Source organism: Pleurodeles waltl, chromosome 5, assembly GCF_031143425.1.
Source record: "Pleurodeles waltl isolate 20211129_DDA chromosome 5, aPleWal1.hap1.20221129, whole genome shotgun sequence".
NCBI lineage: Eukaryota > Metazoa > Chordata > Amphibia > Caudata > Salamandridae > Pleurodeles > Pleurodeles waltl.
The window spans coordinates 1,815,567,969-1,815,590,388 of NC_090444.1; the positions used below are offsets into that span (position 1 = coordinate 1,815,567,969).

The 22,420-nt window shown below is 47.9% G+C and overlaps 1 protein-coding gene across 3 annotated transcripts in view; it reads left to right on the top strand.

The window, feature by feature from the left end:
- Positions 1-6,307: 6,307 nt before the first annotated feature.
- Positions 6,308-22,420, top strand: part of VEGFA (vascular endothelial growth factor A) — a 59,636-nt gene continuing 43,523 nt past the window's right edge. Inside the window, exon 1 of one of the 3 annotated variants that reach the window (XM_069236306.1) lies at positions 6,308-7,384. In XM_069236306.1, coding sequence (XP_069092407.1) covers positions 7,319-7,384 — 66 coding nt within the window. In that variant the 5' untranslated portion in view covers positions 6,308-7,318. The remainder of the gene's footprint in view (positions 7,385-22,420) is intronic. The other 2 variants (XM_069236305.1, XM_069236307.1) reach the window with 2 other exon arrangements.

A 22,420-nucleotide genomic window follows, 5' to 3' on the forward strand; every position in this document is an offset into this window, starting at 1 on the left:
TAGTTGATGGGATAGGCGTTGGTGCAAACGTCGACTGTGTTTTCATTGTTGTCGTCGACATTGCCATAGTAAATGTTACTGTACTTGTCCTCACCATTGTCAATGTTGCCATCGACAGTGTTCCCGTCGACAAGAACTTCAAAGATGATTTTGCCATTGGTGGTTCTGAAGATGGTTTAGAAGAGATAACAGACTTTCTGGATGAAACAGGAGAATGGAATCTACTCTGTCTATCCGCATGCCTTTGTTTTTTGTGCTTATCCGTTGTGCCTTTGGCAGTCTCATGATGAGACTTTTTTAAGGCTTTCTTTGAAGACTCAGGTTGTTCCCCAGAGAATATTTTCCTCTTTGATGTTTTTTTTGTGATGAACAGTAGAGGAGTCAGAGTCCTCTTTCAAACTGAGTGATATTGAGGTCTGCGATTTTTGAAGCCATAATAGGAGTCTGCCTTCTCGGTCTTTAGGGGGCTTTGATGAAAATTTGCTGCAAATCTTACAGTCCTTCACCTTGTGGTGAGGAGGAAGGCAGTATATACAATCCTTATAAGGATCATCAATATGTAATCTCTTTCTTTCACAGAGTCGAAATAATCCTTTTTTAGGTGTGTCAGCCATATCCAAACTGATTCAGTAGGTGAAAATACCTGAGATCTGAAAACAAAACTGGGCAGAGCCCAGGAAGACTCCCTCTCATAAGACATGCAGTAGAAAATCTGGGAGAATCAGCATGTCCTGTGTGCGTTCTAGAGGGTGCTGTCGTCTGATTGGTCATAAGTTAAGTTTGGTCCTTTTTTAAAAAGGACATGGATATGTTATTAAAAAGGCTGTTCATTGCCATTAGGGCCTACAGTAATGATATATACTGCTATGTTACTGTACCTCAGGACTCCCACTTCAATGACAGGAATGATTCAAGCAAGTGAATCTATGAAAGATCCAATACTGGTGAAATATAGAAACATCACTTAAATCAATAATATAACAATTTGAAAAAATCCTCCAGGCTATATATGGAGCTATATTACCACCTCCACAAGTAACTAACTGGGATGGCTTTCTTTATTAGTTTTCTGCAGTGAGTGTGATTCTCACAGACTACTGCACTTATATTATTCTTAAGTCTAATATTCCTTCACAGTGTTATTTTTCCCCAGTCATTGTGTGCAAATGAGTCACTCTACGTCACTCCACTCCTCTCTATTCTACTCCATTCCTCTTCACTCTACACCACTACACTCTATGCTACTTCACTCTACACTACTCTTCACTGCACCATTCTATGTCAATGCATTCCACTCTACACCACTCCATTCCATTCTGCACCACTCCACTCCACTCTGTACCACTCCACTCTATTCAATTCTATGCCAATCTACTGTACTCCATGCCACTGTACTGTATGCCAATCCACTCTATTGCATGCCAATCCACTGTACACCTATCTACACTACGCCAATATCTATGCCACTCTACTCTGCCACTGTCCTCTGTGCCTATCTACTGTCTGACACTCCACCCTATGCCACTTTGCTCTACACTTCTCAATGCTCTCCACTCAATGCCACTCTTCTGTATAATATGGCTAAAAGACATTGACCAAGTCAATAGTTCACATATAGGTGAGACCAACTGGCTTTTCCAATGCTTGTTTATATGAATGACGCTCCAGCACTTTTGGTTGTTTTAGGAACCTCACTGCTCTGTAAACACAATCCAGGGGTTGACTGGAAGACACTAGTGATAACATTTTGCTTTGAGAATTGTTAAAATACATGTTTTCCTTGTTAGGAAATGGCAAAGCCCCAAATTGTAACTTGTCTTGTAATACAGGAAGAAAGGAACATAACGTCAAAGAAGCAGTGCTTCCAGAAGATCCAGGTTCCAAACCAGGGGAGTAGCCAGAAAAAAGAAATACCCCACGTGGATAAACAGCCAGCGTGGCTCTCTGTAAGGACTAATCGACAACCCCCTCTCTCTGTCCTCTTTTCTCTCCCATTGTCTATCTCTCCTGCTCTCTAATCTTCCCTTTTCTCTCTCCTGCCCTTTTCTCCTATCTCCTTTTGTCTCTCTCCTTCCATTGCACTCCTTCCTGTTTTTGCCTTTTCCTCTCTTTTTTCCTTTTGTCTCTTTCCTTCCAATGTCTCTTTTCCTACTTTCCCTCCTTGACCTCGCTACTCCTTGTCCCACCCACTCTTCTCCAGTCACACTGTTCTCTCTAGGCCTATATTTGCATATCTCGTTCCTTTCCATATTTCATGTGTCTTTCCTTCTTTTTTCTCTGCTCTAATTCCTCTGCACATTTGTCACTTTCTTTACCTCATATTTCTCCTGTTGGCTCTGTTCTTCCCTCTCACTCCTCTCCTTCTTCTATGTTTATCTCCCTAATTTACTCCCTCTCACACCTTATTTCTCTTTCCTGGACAGTTGACACAGCAAGAATTCACTGTTTTGCTCAGCATGGCACAAGGTTAGACAAGCACAATTAATCATGTGTTACGATTATTACAAAAGGGGGCAAAAATTATGCATGTGATAAAATAAATCTTTTGGTTAGAAAAAAAATGCATCTTTGTTTCAGAAGCATGTTTGGTGTTTTACATTCATAAAGGGAAAAAGTAATTTAAAAATTATGTGATTTAAAAAATAGATTTGGCAGCTGGAAATGCTGTACAATGCTTTCTACTTTCAGCAAAGTAAATTCTGTTTTTTAAAAAAATATTCGTTTCTGCAGGCTTCAAAGTTTTTCATGCAGGATCTTAAGGGTTATAACAGGTTGGGAGTTTTTGAATGCAATTTGTGGATGTAAACATGTTAAAAGAAACAGCTTTAAAGATACTTCTCACAGTAAACAAGGAAACACAAGATACCATATTTAATACTATGCTATAAAGTATTGTTAGATTATGCAAATTATATGCACCATAAACAATATATACCCACCAACTTAGAAATAATTAATATAGACACACTGCAGTAACCATTAGCATATTCAGTGTCATGTTTGTCAACCATTTAACATCTGGTTTGGAAGGTGCTATCCTCTGCATCTGCCCCATGAGCACCCCCATAGATCAGACACCAGGTCCAGCAGAATGGATGTGTCTAGGATCACTTTGTGCTTCCAGCAACCACACTGCGTGGTAGAGGAGAGGTGTTGTTCAAGACACTCTATCCTGGGCATCAGATGCTCTTTTATCCCAGTGGCCAAAGAGCCTGTTGTATACCTTGCCAATGTTTCCTGGTCTCAGATCAATTCTAGTGAAAGTGAGGAGGGAGCAAGCTCAGGGGGTCTTGATTGCTGCTGGTCCAGGGCCTATTGGCTCCCTCTATTGATTGCCATGAGGGTGTCACCAGAATGGAGCCTTCTGATTGTTCCTTCTCCTCTTGAGTTTCCAGTCCTCAGCCAAGAGGACAGGGCTAAGTGGTCAGAGGGTTCCAGAGAGTCTAGAAGGTACTCTACAAGCTTCAAGAAGGCTATCAAGTTTAGCATCATATAATAGACATTGGAGGTCTTTTCCACGCAGGTGTGAGAGGAGGGACTTGGATCCTATCTCTATGAGTTTGATGCTGATTAAGGAATTTTTGCAGGAAGGGGCAAGGTTGGGATTGACAGTGGCTGCCCTTAGGGTACAATGGCCAGATATCTGTGCTTTTAGAGGACCTTGGAGGAATGTGGCAGATGAAGGAGGTCTAGCAGACATACTATTAAAGGGATTGGCCAATATGTGCACTAACTCATTGACGTCCTCTCCTCCTTTGGATTTGAATTTAGTGTTGGAGGCATGAACAAAGGCCTCTTTTGAACCTTTAGATCATGCTGATGTTCAGTTCCTGACCCTCAAGTCTTTTTTGTGTTGATCACGTCAGCAAGATAGCTGGGGGACTTAGGGGCTTTGTCCTGTAAATGTCCCTTCTGTAGAGGGTTTCTGAATATGGTGGTTTTGGTTCGGGTTCCTTCTTTTGTTCTGAAGAACATTTCCCCCTTTCACAAATAGCAAGAAGGTATTCTTCCTGAATTTGTTCTCTCTCGTGAGGAAAGAAGGTTGCATTCTTTAGATCTTAGGAGGGCCCTCCTCATCTATTTACAAAAGATTAATCCTTTTCGAAAGAGAGGATATGTGTTTGTTAAATCCGATACTGTGAGAAAAGTGGAGAAGCCTATGTTTTCTACTTTAAGCAGATGGATCAGGCCCCTAAACGCTGAGGCATATCAGGCTGAAGGTCAAGTTCCGCCTGAAGGGGTGAAAGGCAGGCTCACTCGAAGTATGTCTTCAAATGAGGTGGAATTGAAAGGCACTTCAATAGCTGAAATTTGCAGGGCAGCCACATCTTCTGACTCTTCTACCTTTACAAAGCGTTGAAGGCTTTCAGAAGTCTGTTACATAAATTATGCTTTTGGTTACAGAGTACTATCTTCTGTGAAAACCTGGGGCTCTGTTTCTTTATCTCTATCAGTTGTCCATGTGATATGCTTGCAAACTCTCATCTGTAATGAATTCAAGCAAGTAATGTGCGTAAGGGCATTGCTTCTATGAGCAGTGGTTATCTTCAGGCTTGAGGTGAATGAAATAGTGTACATCCATAAAGTAGAATAACAGGGCTTACATGTGGTTTTACATGAAGCTAAAGCAGTAATAGTATTTCAAATGGACTACACCATAACATATATAAATATATCTTCCAAGTAATGTTACATTTAGTGGGATTTTAGGCCGTGACCTACTAAGTTTAAAAAAACTACTAGTACCAGCATGCAGCACTGTAGTGCCTTATAAACCACATCTACCTGAAGTGCCCTGCAAAACAACAGACCACCTGGAAACCACTTGAAACTTTTAAAAATGAAGTTTCAGTTTGTAATTTTTGGACATTATTTTTGCAAAGAATTAAACGAAGTAGTGAAAAGAAGGGACGCTTGATTTTATGTGCAGATGATCGAACTCCAGTGCAAATGGAAAAACTTTCCCACACCTTTAAAACAATGGATTGTGCTAAAAACGGCCCTCACCATGAGAGCCCCCAGCGTGTGTGGGCCTTAAATCCCATCACCACCACATATAAACCTCAGCTCTCCTATGGTCACAACTGAAAACTACTGCAGTGAGAAGTTCTCACACAGAGCAGAGGCTTTGGCGCGAGGTAAGGAGGCGGGAACTATAATTACAGTACATAATAGGTACGCTCCAATACAAGGTGCTGACGACTGGAGGTGCCTCCCATGGTGGCATGAGAATGAGCTGAGTCTGTGATGCGCGCAGGCCCCGCCCCTGGTGTGACGTCACGCCACAAGCGCGGTTCCCATTGGCTCTGCCGGTCTCCACCCCCAGCCTCCGGCACTCCTGAACACCCCGGTGCCAGAGCCATCCTCCCCAGTCTGCTGCTAGCCGAGGCACGGCGAGGAGGTGTGTCTCGGACCCTTCGGCCGACTGCAGCACAACGGTCCGGATTGTTTAATGGAGCACTTACTACAAGTCTCCTCTAAGTGCTCCCAATTTAGAGTGCTCCCAATTTGGGGCTAAAGGCGGAGCGGTATATTTTGGCGACGGTCACAGGATTAGTCAAGTGGGGAGCCGGAGTGATAAGGACTTTGGCCATCTAGTTTAAAAATCCGCGACTTCAACAGACCATATGTTCTCGCTGGCAGAGACAGAGTGACAGAGGTCTACTGCTGGAATTAAACACGTGACTGTTCACAACGCTTTATGCAGCGCCCCGATGTTTAAGAGTTAAGCTGAAGCCCTGTAAATGCCCCGAAACAGTATAAGTGCATATAAAATGCCAGCGTGGTGGGCAGCTGTTAGAGGACAGCCGTCTTGGGCAATTTACGCAGGGAAGAGCGGAGATTAAATCACCTCTCAAGTGGGTGCTTGCTCGATGTCAATTAAAGTGCACCCGGACCAGCATTCTCACAGGTGCAGGAGCCCCAGTGTACGGGGGCGCTGCCTCAGGAGTTTGAAGCATGACATCCCCAGGCTGCGGTGGGACAATGCATCCCAAATCATGTTTCCTCGCTTTCAGTTGAATAATTCATTTACATGCCTTACCATACTAATGACCACAGCACAGCATTCATATTGTGCCTACGACCTCGGGCTAGCAGCGCTTCGAAGCCCCGTTAAAAGGAGGCGTTGACACTGACACATTTGGAGTAGCTGCGTAAATCTGCACGTAAATCTGCACGTTTACAAATCACGCATTCGCAGCTTTGGCGCAAAAGCAATAAAGCGTCATTGTTAGGTGTCTCTTGCGATATAATTATCACAGAATCCCAAATATTTGCATATTTGATTGAGTGCCTCGGGCGTGCAGCTTCTAAGCGCCCTGTGCGTTATCATCAGCCTCCACCTCTGGATCCAGTGAGTGTGCCAGGCTACCGAGTGTGCCCACCGCTGCCACGGTGTGCGCAGATCACAGCAGCCGGGGCCGAACCCACAGACCCACCTCCCGGCTAGCAGCCATTCCCACCCCTCCCCCAGCAGGTCGGGCGAGAGGAGGGCTCATTTGTATGGGGGAGGCGCAGGGGCGGGCCCTGTGGTGGAGCCGGCAGAGCCTGCCAAAGTGCCCAGATCAGGGTAGAGGCAGAGCGGGAGCAGCTGCCAGCGAAGCTTGAGCACCGCAGGACGCAGAGGTGACCCACTGGTTAGAGCCTAGGACGCCTAGCGCCCAGAGGAGGAAGGGCACGGCAACGCAGCACTCTGAGGCCGGCCAGCTAAGCCTGTGAGGGCGCACGGAGAGCCCTGCGGGATCCGGAGGAAAGAAGCGCAGACAGTAGCTAGACTCCTCTCCACGGTCAGACCGAGCGGGGGAACCAGTCGGTATTCGCAGCCCGACCCGCTCGTATTTATTTATTTATTCGGATCTGCGGAGAGATTAAAACCGATTTATTCGTGTCAGGCTTCGCCGAGGATCGAGGGCACCGAGAATATCGAAACCCGATTTGCAGAGCGAAAATGGATTGAAAACTTTTTTGTTTGTTTCTACTAACTTTTTTCGTTTTGGAGAAACCTGTTACAAATCGTGTCGCTTTAATTGCGCGGAGTGCGTGTGACGGGATCTGGTGTCGGTGGTTTGACCTCTCGGTGTCTGAGTGTCCTTTGCTCTCCGGGGCCATGGGGGGCCACTTCCACCGGAGGAACTAGAGGGGCGGCCGGCGGCGTCCAGCGGTCCTCGGCCCTGCCCGGGTTCTGCCGGGAGTTTGGGGGCTGCACCGGGGAGGCTGGTCCGCCTCCTCCTGCCCGTGCCTCGGGACCGGATCGCCTTTCTTTGCTCTCCTTCCATCCCGGGGTTGGATTTTGTTCCCCGGGTCTAGTCCCGGAATCATGAACTTGCTGCTGACTGTGCTCAACTGGAGCTTGGCGGCACTGGTGTACTTCGGCAATGCCAAGGTAAGAGGGCACAGGGTGTGGGGGCAAAATGCAGACGAGAGAGCGTGGCACTCGGGACTAACAACGGGGGCGCATAGCGACAGGGCACTGGGGTGCACGGGAGAAGGATCTTTTCTTTCTTAGGGGGGGCTGAGAGAGGACATGAGGACTCAGTATGTGTGAGCCGTTCAGCAGCCAGGCCACGGCACTGGGCTGACTCGTCTGTAGTAGAGCGCCGAAGTACAGGGGCATGGGCCAGGTCGGGCACTGGGGTGCACAGCAGAAGTGATCTTTTATTTCTTAGGGGGGCTGAGAGAGGACAGGAGGGTGCACTCAATATGAGTGAGCCATTCAGCTGTCAGGCCACGGCACTGGGCATGGGCCAGGCAGGGCACAAGACTTGTGAAGTTGTGGCACCGTACTGCCCGAGGGTATGACGCTCTCGAAGGGGCTTTACTGGTACCCCCGGAGGGCTCAACAGAACGCATTCAACTCACTCAAGTTACCCGAGACTTTCAGTGTGTTCACCCCAGAAGGCCCGTGGGGCCAGGTAGGGCACAGGGTGGGGGTAACGTCCGGGGAGCCCACCACAGCATCCCCGGGCACCATGACAACGGGATGAACCGAGGGCTAATAGATGGGTCCAGGGCAGCTTTCAGTCATACACAAGGACGGGCATTTCTGAGATTATTAGGCTAGGCTGGAGCGTTGTAAAGCGCCTTCCCGGGATCAGTGAGACGAAATGTACAGCTATAAGGTTGTAGACTGGTGACGTTGCTCCCTCTGTGCTCCAACAGCACAATAATTAAAATGACCGGTTCTTTATTACTCTGCTTAGTTCACTCCTCACGTGAAGAAGGGAAGCGCGCCGCTGTACCTGTGTACCCCAGTTGTTGGCTCAATGAAAGGTAATGCAAATGGCGCCACTTTAGTGCGTAACCCTCGGAGTTTGCTCCAGTTTTGCGTACAGAACCACGGCACGTGGGCATGAAGTGTGAATCAGTGCACACCACACGTCCTGTACAAGGTACGGACACAGTGTGCAGAACAGGCAGTGCTCATTTGTAAAATAGCGCTGCACGCCGGTAGCGCTGTGCTCACATGCAAGCGCTCCCAGTTCTCGCCGATCAGTGTCCCAGGCCCAGTGTCACACCGTGCAGTAAGGGGATGAAGGCAGGCACTGTCTGAAGGCTTCAAAGCACACGCCACAGGTCTACGTGTACCGGATCATTGGCCGCGTTTAAAGGCGCACCATTCTGTAAGAGCCCAAGTTAAAGGCGCTACTCGAGAACTATTAATGCACGCCCAAGTGTGCTTTAGCTTTCGATTATTGTGTTAATAACAGGCTTTTATTGTGAACATTCTGGGAAAGCAACAAGTACCTCCTTGTACAGAACACCATAAATGCATATTGTAATGTTCCTAGATGTCTTAGAGGCCCTTAAGAGCGGAAAGGTCTGGCACCGCTCTTGTGTGTGTGTGTGTGTGTGTGTGGGGGGGGGGGGGGGGGGGGAATCTTTGACTGTGATTGAGTACCCCTCCCCCACACCTCACTTTATTAAAAGCTAGGGCATTGGATTTCTATCCCGCAGCCGGGCCTCTCCAGCGATGTGCGATTTGGGGGGCCCAGGGGAAATTGGGCCCCCCACCAGCGAGGCCCCGACAGGCAGCTGCTGCTTCCCAGATTGGACAGACATATTCCTGCATTCCTTCACCGGCAAGGCGCGAAATTAAAACACGAAATCCCCGCATGCTGCACGGAAATGGAAAGGTCAGCCCCCGTCGCTTTCTCATTTCGAGACCAGATCCCCCCTCCCTTTATTTAATAAATCTTGTAGCTTGCCTTCGGGTTAATAAGTCTGGTGCGCAAAATCTGTCAGGGGGGTTACCAATGGATAAAACGCGATTTACCTGTCGTGAAGAAGCTTGTTTAGCACTATACTGCAGAGCGAAACGTGTGGGTTGCTCGTACCCTGTATATCTGTGTACAACCAGTGCCATCTTAAGGTGTCGAGGGCCCCTGCAAAAACATATTGTAGGAGCCCCTAACAGGAAGAAAATGTAATATTATTACCCACTCGAAGCCCATCGGATTCCAGACTACACTAAACTATGGTAACATTTAGCACTGTCCTACAAAAACAGTTAAACTATGTTTTGCCCAGATTGCCAAAAAGTCATTAAAATGTACTGGCAGTGCGAGACCGATGTGGAGGCGGCGATAGGAAGAAAGGGAGAGGCGTTTATATAGCGATAGGGGTGGAAGAGACAGAAAGTTGCGTTTCCCAGGTGGCCCATGCCGTGTGCGGCACCAGCCTGGCCGAGCGCTGACGTGAGGCGCATCTGTACCCCGGGACAGTGCGACCACCCTGCCCCTTTAAAAGCTGCGGCTCAGGAGTCGGTAACATTAGCAGGGGTGTTGATGGCCGGGGGCTGAGAGGCGGCAGGCCGCCCCCATCACATGCCCGGGTGGGAACGGATGACGCTGCAGAATGTCAGTGCCGGAGGGAGTGCGCCTGAAGGCGAGGTCTGGCCGCTGTGCAGCGAGGCAGGCTTGCGTTGGCTTGTCGGAGCGGGCGGGGGCGGGCGGGCGAGTGAATGAACTTGCAGCGCTTCGGAGTTCAATGAACTCTAGCTCCCCACCCCCGCTGGCCCCGGTCCCGTGGAGGGGCGTACCCGGGGCTGCCGTGACCCCGCAGTGCAGGGTGTCTCTTACCTCCACGTGGAGCAGAGGGGTGCAGGCCCATGCTGCCGCCCCGCTCCCTGGGATACTTGAGCCCTATTCACCTCGAGCCCAATTTAGAGCCTGTGGCAATGGAAAGTCCTCGGATTTCTGGAAGAAGTGCTAAGTCGGGGGGACGGTCCTCTGGTGGAGCCTCCACTTGAGACAGCCGCTCCTCGCCCCAGATCAGGGATTTTCTTCCAGCTTTGTTACTTCTTCCAAAAATCGGTCGAGTGCCTCCCAGCCGTGAATCGGGCGCTATTTAGCCTGAGTGGTGTGTCTGTGCTTGACAGCTGGGATGCATACTGGGCTAACAGGTGCTCGTATCTACAGCTCGTCGTCTACGTCGCCATTGTACAGCAGGGCTACATGCGCTGTAATCACTGCCTCGCTGTTTTCGGGTGATTGGGGGCAGAATGCTGCTGGCCTGGCGCCTTTCTAGCCCCCCAAGCCACCCAGCTCATTGTCCCATAAACTAACACGCTTACCTGCAAGTAACATGCGGGGCCCGGCAGAAGATGCTGAGCCTAAAGCGCTTCGAATCCAATGCCACCAGGTGTAGAGAAAATCCAGCAGTAGGACCATGTGGTTCAGCCTAGACGTAACTCTTGGGCAGGGCTATTATACCTATATATACCTTGCTGCAGTGTGTTCTTAATAATTCTGGATTTGTTGTACTTGCCACATAATACATCATTTGCTGAATAATTCGTAGAGTAACAAAAAATGTTTCTAGCTCAAATGGACCAAAAGTTACTAAAATGTTGCAGCACATGTTGCCACTCAGTGGAAAGGCCTTCACAAACGTTTACTGGTCCCCTTTCAGCTGCTTATTGCTGGATCTCAGGGCTTTACGTGGGCCGGGTTCTGTCCGGTCTCAGTCCTGCCAGTGATTAATAACCGACTTTGAAACAGGCCCACAGCAAGTTCTGTTCATCTATCTTTTGTGGTATTGAGACTATTTGATTTCGCAACCTTGCCTGTCAAAAGTAAAAACCCTTAAGGTATTTCATGTCAGCGATGCAATCCCAATTTATATTTCACTTTTCATCTTGTATCCTCTTTAAGTGTTTGCCTATTTCAAGGTGCGTTTCTGTAGTTTCTCTTGTCTAGTGTTTACCATAAACTGGGTCACTTCTATGTGTCTGGGTGAGTTCAGGTGGTGGGTGGGTGTTTGTGACGGCATAAGGTTGACAAGTCTGTAGTTGAAGCAGATGGCAGTGCAAGTTTCCATCAGCACCTGTTTGTGCGTCTTTAAGGTGTACACCCGTCAGTCCTTAGGGGGCTTTCTGAGAGTGCACAGAACAATAGTCACAGATCTGACAGTAGTAAGTGTGAGATGCAGATGGAGGATTTCAGAGAGATGTGGTGGGGAAAAAAGACATGAGAGAGATACCACACAAGCTAGTGCTTTAAAGAGCGAACAGGAGTGTCTGAGACGCTCCGAAGACCACTAACTGCCCCTTCCACAGACCTTAGTTAATGTTTAATTCACAGTCTCATATTTTCAGAATTAAAACATTTTAAAATCTAATTATTTACACAGAATCACTTTATTCATTTATCTCATACAGCTAACACCCAGTGGTGTAGCCTTGACATGCTTGTTGTGTGATTCAGGAACACAAATATCTGGTCACGTGACAAGCTGTGTGTAGTTCAGGATTTTAGTTTACGTTTCAAGCCCCACCCTTAATTGGAGAGGCCACGCCCATCGGAAATGAGTTTTAGTTCTGCATCATTGGCCATGTCGCTTTTAGAGACCACCCACCTTTTTCATCCCACTTAAAGCACTGCTGTCTTTTAGTGTTAAAATAGTACAAATAAAGAGAAACCTTAGTGAAGACATTGTTAACGTGTGCAAAGTTCAGATTAATGAAATGTGCCTCATTAAGATGCATAATTTGCCTTTTTCTTGACAGTTTAGTCAGCTTTCACATTATTTGTGTGAGTGTACTTTTTAGACGTAAAATAGTCTCATTCATTTCAGTGGGGACAACCAGACAGTAGAAAGAAGGTGACGCCGAACACTCCTGTGGGTTGGTCCACGGTGTACCAGTGTAGTATGTTGGGATATGGAATGTAACTGTAGGCCTGGAATGTAGAGCCTAGTTACTGTGAGTGGAACATTGAATACTGAGGGGGAGTTGGCGTTTGAATGGAAAGTCATTTAGATGCAGGCCAGTAGCAGGTGTATTTTATTTTTTGACCAGAGCGGCCTGGCTCCGGCACGTAGGTAACCCCCATGGTATTCCCTTTGGCGTGAGTGTGACTACAAGGGAAAACCCCCCCCGGTTCTAGCCAGACCAGAGGCAACACGCCCCCAGCTCCGGGGCCTACTCCACCGTGAACTACCTGTTCAGGTAGGACACACACGTTTACTTTGAGCACCGTATTGATTACACGTGCTCCGACCCTGACGAATGCCCCTGACCTACCAGCACTTAGTGAGGGCAGAAACATGTTGGTCATGTACAACCCCTTTTAGACTCCAAGAGACATTATCCTCTAACGAGCCTTTCCCCTTAGTTTTAGTCTTACCAACATGCACCACTATTAAAATTAATAAGAGCCACCGGTGACATGTTAGGTAATTTTATTATTCACCCCCTCTGGATCACTGTAATTATCCAGTCAATTTAATTTCAGCACTCCCTCTGGTTCTTTTAACCAGAGGTCGAGTCTGCCTGAGTAGTATCATCTTACTTAGGTGGGGCTAGGTGGTCATATGATGAAGCATGACACTACTATGTGTGTGAGACCACCTAGTCCGTAAAGGAAAATCCCCCGTCATTCCTGTAGGTCAATACAGCACCCCTTATCCAGCAACCTTAAATAACCAGACACTGGTTAAAAGACTAACCCAGTCTTACCCCCTGTTCCCACTACCCCACACCTTTTGTGATTATATAGTTTCTTTTGGGAAGCGGTGTGGGTTAGCCTTGCTTCCCTTGCTCTCTTTCTGTGTATTTGTATTTTATGTGTATCTGTCACTGGTTTAAATAAACTGTTCTTAGCTGAAAGAAGAAACTTGTTACTAGGTTGGTGCCACAGAGGTTAATTCACTACCAGGGGAAGGAAGGGGAGTTTGCTAGTGATGTGGACCTGAGGGAGAAGGTGAAAAGGTACCAAGAGAAAATGAAACAGAGATTAAGGGGTTAGAGTGGAAATGGCAGAAGTGAGTTCCCATAGTGTGTGGGACAAAGTGTGAGGCACGAGAAACCCAGTATTGTTGCAAAGAGTTGAACTTGTCGGTCGGATTCTCATTGAGTAACAGAAGTGATGTCAGCTGTAGGGGTTCAGGACGGCTGAGCCTGTAATTTGCCTAGTCTCACTGGGCCCAGAGAAGGAATCTAAGCATTGCAGACTAAATGAAATCGTGCAAGGTAATGTATTTTTATCTGTTTGTGATAGTGGTTTGGGACTAAGAAAACAAAGTTTGGAGTGGTGGCTATGGTGGTGTTCCTGTGGGAGGTATACAAGGTGCAGCTGGTGACGAGCCAGGGTGAGGAGAAGTTGTGAAATGCCTTATGGTTATTGGATCAGTTGTATTTCTTGTTGTTCCATTCACTGATACTAACAAACAGTACGCACCCTATCTCTGTCCAGTAAGTCTTCTAGGCCTTGAGTTAAAGTAGTCAATGGCTGAAGGAGGCTGAACTAAATCTTCCCAGAGCATTAATGAATGCCTTTACATGTCAAATCTGAAAGGGAAATGCAGATGAATTCTGCCAGGCGAGTCAACAAACTAATGGCTTTCTTTTTTGCATACAAGTCACTGGCTTTAGAGTTTATAATCTGGAAATCCTGAATCTCCAAAGAAGAGCAATTGCTTCCAAGTTTCCATGCATTTAATTACATTGTCTCCTCGCCCTAGAAATGAACTGCATATTCCAAGTATCACCTTCAGAAACCATTGTTAATTGGCTAACGCTAATTTCCAGGAGAAGTGTGTACAATATATATATATGTATGATTTTTATTGTTTTATTAAAAGTCCCTTAGGTGGCCACAGCAGTTTTTGCTGAGGAGTTTCAGGAACTCTTCTTCCTGACATTTTCAAAAAGCACCAGTAAAAAGATCAACTTAAAAGTACAATGAATAAAATAATGTAAAATGTTACTCATGAACACAACTTAAATTTGTATTTAAATTGAAAGAATACCATTCCCAGCGGGCACACAAATGGCTTCTTCACATTATGTGGCACAGGGGCCAGTTTTCTGCACTTCACATACAGTGGGTTGTCTCTTTGTATGAAGGTAGAGCAGGAGAGTTTACCATCTGGCTAGAAGGGTTTTATGACAAGGATTCAACTAGTCCAGAACAATCCAAAAACCTCCATATATTTGACCAGTAAGACCACAATTTCAGCGCATGATCTCCTTAAATCGACACCTCCAGCCATCTAACCTGGGAAGTCTTTAAAATTGGTGTTAAATTACCTGAATATCTGCTGATTGTCTGGTCTGTCTTCGGTTTTGCTCTGAGATTTGAACAGAAGGCAGGAGCTTTGACTTGCTAGCTTACTTAAGTTGCATTTATTGACTTTTGTGGTGAAATGCATCAAACTTCCAACAAGTGTGTCGACTTTAATATTTTTAAGTATGGAATTGTATTACTAAGTCTACTAATATATATACTAAAGCACGGCCTGCACTCCCTTTGAATGCAAGGAGCTGCGCATGGGTGCAGTATTCAACCTCATGGGAGTGGGAGCCCAATTGTGAGTCTCACTCAAGATGCATGAGATTCCAGTTCTATGGCTTGACCAGCGGCCGGTTTCTAGGAACGTGATTAATAAACAAATGCAAAACAGTGCGGCTGCACACGTCTGACGGTGGTTTAGGATTGCTTCAAATTACCAGAACTTGAGTATGGATGGAAAATAATACACGGGGAACGTCCTTAGCGTTCCCTGCCGCCTCCCTCCTATCAGATTCGCCTGCCTTCTCCCAGCCACGGCCTGGCACTTCTCCTCTCGGTCTGGACTGTTTCTGCTCCCTCCTAAGGCTGTCTGGGCTCCCCCCAGCATCCTGGCTGGGCTTCCCTCCTTACTACTTGGACTGTCTCCATTCACGGCCTGCCAGGCTCACTACCTGGTGTCTGCCTCCCCTCTGCTGCTGCTTGCCCCGGCTTACTTCCTCCCAGTCGGCCTCAGTGTCTCCCTCCAGCGAGCTTGCTTTCGGAGCCGGCCTGTCCTCCCCTACCACCGCTAGGACTGCCGTGAGCCGGCCCTACCCACCAGAAGGCTTGCCGGCAGCCAGCACATATCTCCGGCACGGTTGAGGATCTCCTGGGCCGGCTACGAGCGTGCACCGTGGGATGCTGGCCTACGGAGGAGGACGCGCGGCCTGCAGGCCTCGGCACACCCCGCAGCCTGGGGCTTGCGTCAGCTCCACCCGGGGAGCCCCCGACGCCCACAGGCGGCACAAGGCCGCCCGTGCTAATTGTTTCTGCAGCCATTCACAGCTCCAAAGCCGTGCTAATGAGGCTGCCCGGGGATTACAGGCAGACTTAACCCTTCCCCCGCGGCGGGAGCATGTCACGGGCCCCTAGGGCCCACCTTCTATACCCCCCCCGGCCCTCACTCATACAAGAGCCAGACTGAGTGCGAGGGGCGTGGGAGAGTCTTCCGTGGTGTGAGGGGGATCTGTGCAGCAAGGCCGGAGACACGGGAGCACTAGCAGGAAAGGAGATGGAAAGAAGGCTCAAACCCTGGGGTCTGGCCGCGAGACGCGTGGGGGGCCGGTCATGCCAGGAGGGGGTGGAGGCCTCCAAGGGTGTTTGTTGCTGCAGAGTCCACGGGAGGTGGGTGAAGGGGTAACTTACCAGCACTCGAGGGAGAGTGATTACAGCATAGCCTGCCCCTAGGAGTGTGGTAACCCCCACAGGGGGACAAAGGGTCGAGCCCGGTGCGCCTCAGCGTGGGGCCTTGTCAGATCATAGCGCTGTGGAGGCTGAGTCCAGCGGGGGACCGAGAGACATCCTCTCCTATCGGCGCAGAGGTTTAGTTAGGCAGAGGGGGTGACATCCGCAGGAGCGCACGCCTTCAGTCCTCCCAAACAGGCCCCCGGGTTATGGTGCCCGTAGAGACACGCGTCTGCCAATGCCCCGTGTCTCTCCTCTGATCAGAGTTCTCATTGCGGACTGATTTCTGCAGAGACATTCCCGAGGGTGATCTCTGCGCCCCCTTACTGAGGAGACATTTAATAGGACTGTAGAGTGAGTCCTGCAGGGACCCCCTTAATCTGAACTGGTTCCTAGAGAGACCCTGCCCCTATCAGAGCCCCGGGAAGGAGGCTCCTACGGTGACACAGGAGATATCCCTACCTAAGTGGACTTTTCGGGGAGGTGGAACAAGGAATCGCCGAGTGACTCGGGCAGAGACCCCCACCCCTCGGACCCCAAGGCGCAGATAGTCCAGGAGGCAGGCTGAGGCCTTCCCTGGCAGGTCCGACCTTCAGAGGCCCCGAAAGGTCGCAGGCCTGTTGGACACACACAGGCCCGGCCCCGGTTTCTGTTGACAGTGAGCTGTTCTGTGGACTGTGCCCGTGCCAGGGCGCAGAGTTCGCCTCTTACTGCCAGGCAGGGCGTATTATATTAACCATTCACGAGTATACAAATTGCGGGTTTGTTGGAACTGGACCCTTGCCCGACCACTGAAAAATTGGGCGCCGTGTGGGCGACAGACTGTCTAACCTTGTCGTCTTTTTCTTGTAGACAATGTGTTATCTTGTATTTATGTGTTAAATTCTTTAACTGGCTAATTCTCCAATTTACATTGCGAAAGCTTTCCGATTTTCAAAGAACACCATAGCACTTCTTTGGCTCTTAGCCCGGCCAACCGGACTTGGTATACCTATCCGAAGAAGGGTGTTTGGGAATCGGGGAGCCTGCAATCAAAAGCGTCAGTCCGAAGTAGACTCCCCTTCTGCACATGCATGGCCCTCGTTGCCCAATGCTAGGGCTGCTCAGTACCATTTAAGGCGAGTGGTCTCCTTCCCTGTGGGAAGGCCCTTGTGGATGAAAGTGGCATAGGTTGTTTGGTGTAACAAAGTGCTATGCCTCGTGCCATTTGCTTCTATAGGACGTGGAAGTGGAACGAACTGCACAGCTTGGCTATAGTGGTGTTGGTGGTGATGGCAGTATGGAACCAATGGCGGCAGGGACAGTGCATGTTTGTGACTAGCTGTGCAGTCTCTCTCCTGACCCCATCTCCAGAGCCATAGGGCTGGTGAAGAAGAAAATATCAACACAAAAGTGATCTTCGAGCTAGAAATGTCCTTCAGAAGAGTAAAGCAACAGGTGACATAATTGTGCCCTTTTAGTTCCACCCATAACTGCCCTGAAGGGATTTCACCTTAAATCTCCTCAATTCCAAAGTTTGGGATTTGGGAGATTAAGAAATGTGATTAAAGTTAGTGGAATGGAAAAATATGAATTAACTTGCGGTATGACCAAACAGGACAATGCGTTTTTTACCAAAAATGCCATTGCTACACACTTTCAAGGGCTCTGCAGATGGAGTTTGACAGGATGTGTTTCCAGTTCTGGGCCTTTCTACCACTTTAAGAAGTAGATGCTGAATGGACCATGAAAGGATGCGCGCGGCCCACTGTCTCAATGCATGGGTCTAGCGGAGTCCTGGAATACTGATGACACTTGTATACCACAGTAACACTAACAACACCGCTTCTTGGATGGTCTGTTCCCAAGTTTGGCTGCCCTCTGAAACGTGAAACACAAGTAGACAAAAAGACGTCTATACGGCCACATTAGTTACGAAACTGAAGAAGCAGGGACCAGAAACCGTGTCTTCTGGTTCAAAAAAGTGGCACCTTTTTAATGGAAGGGCTTGTCTTTCTCTTTCTTGGGACAGGACGTTCTTATTTTGTTAAAAGCACTAAAAACGTTTTCGGGTGAGAAGTACACAAATAGTTAATCTAGCAATACTCCTCCAGATCCTGCACAGACGCCATCCACCCTAACGTCCTTATCCCACAGACCCTCTTGTGTGCTTTGTCAAACACTCCGCAGACCTGCAGTCAAGAGCAGCACCATCTTGGGCACCCAGTCCTCTAGAAGTCTGGGTTTGTGTATTGAAGGTTTAGTTGGTGGATGGCTTCTTCACTTCCTTCTGATGCTGTACAGGCCTCTGCATAATAATACACTGAACATATGCTATCTTTTATAATCAAACATACTTGCTTTGCGCAATATAAACTTTTGCTTAGATCTTGAAACCTGTTTGGAAAAGGTGTTCATAGAATGCATTTCCACACCTATCAAACCTGGTTTAACACACGTTAGTTTAGTGCTCAAGAAAAAAGAGAACTGATGCATGAATTATGCATCACACATCACCGGGAATGCGGCAGACACCTGGTGAAGTCCTACAGGAGTTATGAGAAAAGCGTTTGAAAATGTTACCCCCTTCACAGTCAAAAGGCGGGGGACCAGTTTGATGCAACATTTATCTGTAGACATGTCGGTTGAAGTCAATTCTGTTTTTCACACCTTGCATGCACCATCCATGTGCCATGACGGTGAGCATGGTTTCTGTTCTAACCAGCACACACTGAAAACCATGGCCTGTTCCTTTTATATGAACGCAATCCCTGAATGCTCGCTAGTTTCCCAAACCAGGTTCTCACATAGACCAGGCGTGAGGGCAGCCATGCTGTTTGCTATGACCATTGAAAGGCCCATTGTTAGTGTCTAAAGAATTATTCAGACACCTAGGCTTTATTAATTCGATGTAAAACGGACAACCGGACCAATTTCCTTATCTCTCTGTCACAGGATCCCAAAAGTGTGACGTGATCGAAAATAAATCAGCTTGCAATAGCAGTGTCGGGTACTGCTATGGCGAGGATTCACATACATGGAGTGACTGCCAGACCGCTGAAATATTGCCACCTATGGGCTTGGGTCAGTAAGAAACTCGACAAAACACAAATGTAGCTGCTGACGTGCACTTGTCAATAAGTAGTCTCGCAGTATCTGTCGATGAGATGAGACAGCTTGGCATTGAACCCTGCAGTGAGTTACTATCTCTGACCTGAAGTGCCCTGTTCTCACATGTGCGTGAGGTCCTCCTCCAGTGATATAGCCAATATGATCTCTCACACAATCCACTTGCATGAACACCTTCAGATACCGAGAGTGGTGATTTTGTGTGTGATTATATGCAAGATATAATCCTCATCATACCCAGTAAGTGTCTTGGTGGACTTGTTTTGTGGTCGTGTCTGCCTAACTCCAACGATGACTGCTTTAAAAGATGTAGCCTGCAAGTCTCCATGCCGGTACACCATCTCCAGACCTATCTTGGCATCTCTCTGGTTCTCTCTCTTAGCACCTTAGACAGTCTTTGTACTACTGTGCGATCTTCATTTCTACTCATTGTGTTACATGTCTAGCTGTCTGCTTCAGTCTTAAATTACAATACAAAGTTATGGTAATCATATCGTTTCTTAGCGTGCTGTTCTGTGCAGTATATTTGTTTTAAAAAAGACACAAATCACATCCTTGGTGACTGTTTTCAACAAAGGACAAAATGCATACTGCAATAAAATCTCCCAAAGTGGTCACATCTTCTATATATGGTTGGTTGACGTTACGGAGGACTTGTGGCAATATCATAAATGTCCTCTCTGGTGGATAGGTTCTAGTCTATTATGTGCCTGTGATGCGAGTGACCACTTTCGTGATTCCATTAAGGATCAGGGCCTTCCCTAGGCAGCCACTGCTATGAAATGCTGCTTATTCGAAGTAACTGTAGCCATAGTCTAGTAGAGGTAGGTGACAAAGGAACAGAATCCTGGGGGACTCATCGACATCTTGGATAGACTAATGTGGCTACACAATTGCAAAAAGCCATAAGGCTTTATGTCAATTTTATTTCCACTCTAGGAATCCTTTCTAAGGCCTCCTCTGGAATTCCCTATATAGTTTTGGAAGCCATATCCCCTTAATATCCCCCACTGAACTCCATCTAAGAAGAGAAACTGCAGACCTGACTCACAGACTGCCACCCCCTCCCCCCAAACTCCAACTAGCGAAAACATCCATTGAGGAAAAAAGTTCCAGACTGGCAATGAAACGTATCCATTCGCTAAGATAATACTTCAAGAACCAAGAAAATATATTAAATAAGAATGACTATGAAAATGGAGCCAACTTCTTTCAACACTGACCACCGTGGCACAGAAACACACAAACTACACACCAGACTTGAATCTCTTTTGTCAGTGCTTTACTCTCTCGCCACTGACGTCAAACTTGCCAGCATCTTGATTCACAACCTGGAAAGCATGCTTGTCCCACTCATAAACACAAAACACATGCCTCGTTCACTCTCAAGCACTGAACATGGTTTCCAAATCAAGACTGACAAGGAAGGAACCGATTTGCTAAGACAAAAGCTGATTAACCAATTTTCTATTACAGTACCCCAAAAATCAAGAAACGTTATTGAGAATTCTCCTGATAAGTCTAAGACTCGAAATCATTCCAAAGAAGGAGCCAACTGCTGTCTCCCACTTGACCACCCCAGCACAGAAACACGCAAACTACACACCAGAACAGAGTGTTTTTGCCACTCTTACTCTCTCGTGACTGACCTCAAACTCTCCAGCTCCTCGAGTCACAACCTGGACAGCATGCTCATCAATACTTGCCTCAGACACTTCCAAGCATGAACATGAGACCCAAGGCAAGCAGTAATTGAGAACAAAGTCTCAGGGTTTCCACAGCATAAGGATCTAGTTCAATTTTATAACTATATTTGATCACTCTCAGACAAAAAACACAGGCAAAGGAGTACAATCTAAAAGACATAAAAACTTGACCCGCTACTGTTTTAGACTCATCACTTCCTCCCTCTGTATGTCTGGCACACCTGTAGATGAGCAGCCATACAGCAACCAGAGTGCTCAGACCTTAGTAGACGCTATGATCTGGGCCTCCTATTCCTAACAGAAACCCGGGTTAATGGAGCTTCTCAGCCAATGATGGGCTTGCTGGTTCCGCTACACTGGACAGAATCGGCAAGCAGCCACGCAGAATCTAAGAGCTCAGGGATGATTCGTCCCTACCTTCCAATGCTTTTCATTGTTAGTCTGCCCTCGATCTTGAGGTTACATCCAGGCTCTGGAGAGGGAAGGATCAGACATAACTTTGGATAATTTGGTCTGGCGAAGGCTACTGAATACATGCATCAGCTCAGGCAATGTGCTGTAAAACCCATACACAAATTAACAAACAAAGCTTTGAGCAGAACCCATGCAGCATTAGTACGCAGCTGTAAAGCCGGACACCAGGTGGTGTCCTCATGGATTGCTGTGAGAGCCACTGCTGCTGGCTGTTTCTGCCTCGCTACGCTGCCAGCTTGGAGTCACGGGCTGTCCAAGTGACCATAATAGCAGCGCATGATCTGATCCCTGCAGGTGCCCGAGGTTGATTAATATGCGCTCGATTAACCTGCCTGGAAAGGCCAAGCTGTAGCATGGTGCATTCTGTGACCTTGTTCAAAGCTCGTCTGTGTACCTGCTCCGCAAGTAGCAGACACCACAACGTGTGCTCGCCTTCCAGGGATGTGGAAGTCACAGGCGCCTATTGTATTAGGGGAGCAGGGCTCGCCGAGTGCCAAATGTCTTTCATTGCGAGCCCCCCCCCGTGTCAAAGGGCAATTTCCTTGGCACGGGAAGAAAGTCTGGCTCAGGTTAGAGACAAAACGTCAGTGAAAGCAGTAGGCAGCGGGCTGCCTCGCTTCAAAGTGTGTTACGTTAAAGACACCTTTCAGTCTGTGGGCGTGCGCACCCGGAAGGAAGCGTTTTCTGTCTGACCCGAGTTAATCTCGGGCCATTGGTGGTGGTGGTGGGGGGGGGGGGGGTCACCGGGGCCCGGCACGATGGCTCGTCAGACGGTAAGCTTCCCAAGGCGGCGAACCACGCCCTCTGCCTTTTTTGTGTTGCGTAATTCCTCTTACATGCCCGCCGGTTCTTCCACCCCAAAACATCTGAGTGCCGCTGTCGCAAGGCAATGTTTATTTTTAAGCTAAAATACATCAGTGTTGCACATGGCACGCCCTGTTACGCTCTGTTTCCAGCTCACGCTTCCAGTCGCCGCCTGCTCTGACGAAGCCCAGTGGTGCTAGGCGTGACGGTGTATTAGTCCTGTCCCACGCCCCTGTCGGTTGGGGTACGGTGACCAGGTGACTCCAGATCACCGAGGCAGGGCTTTCCCAGTTCTGAGGTTTGATTTGACATTCCAGTGCATTCCCGGTTCATTGTATTTGAGCTCACTGGACCAACACACACAAACCAGGT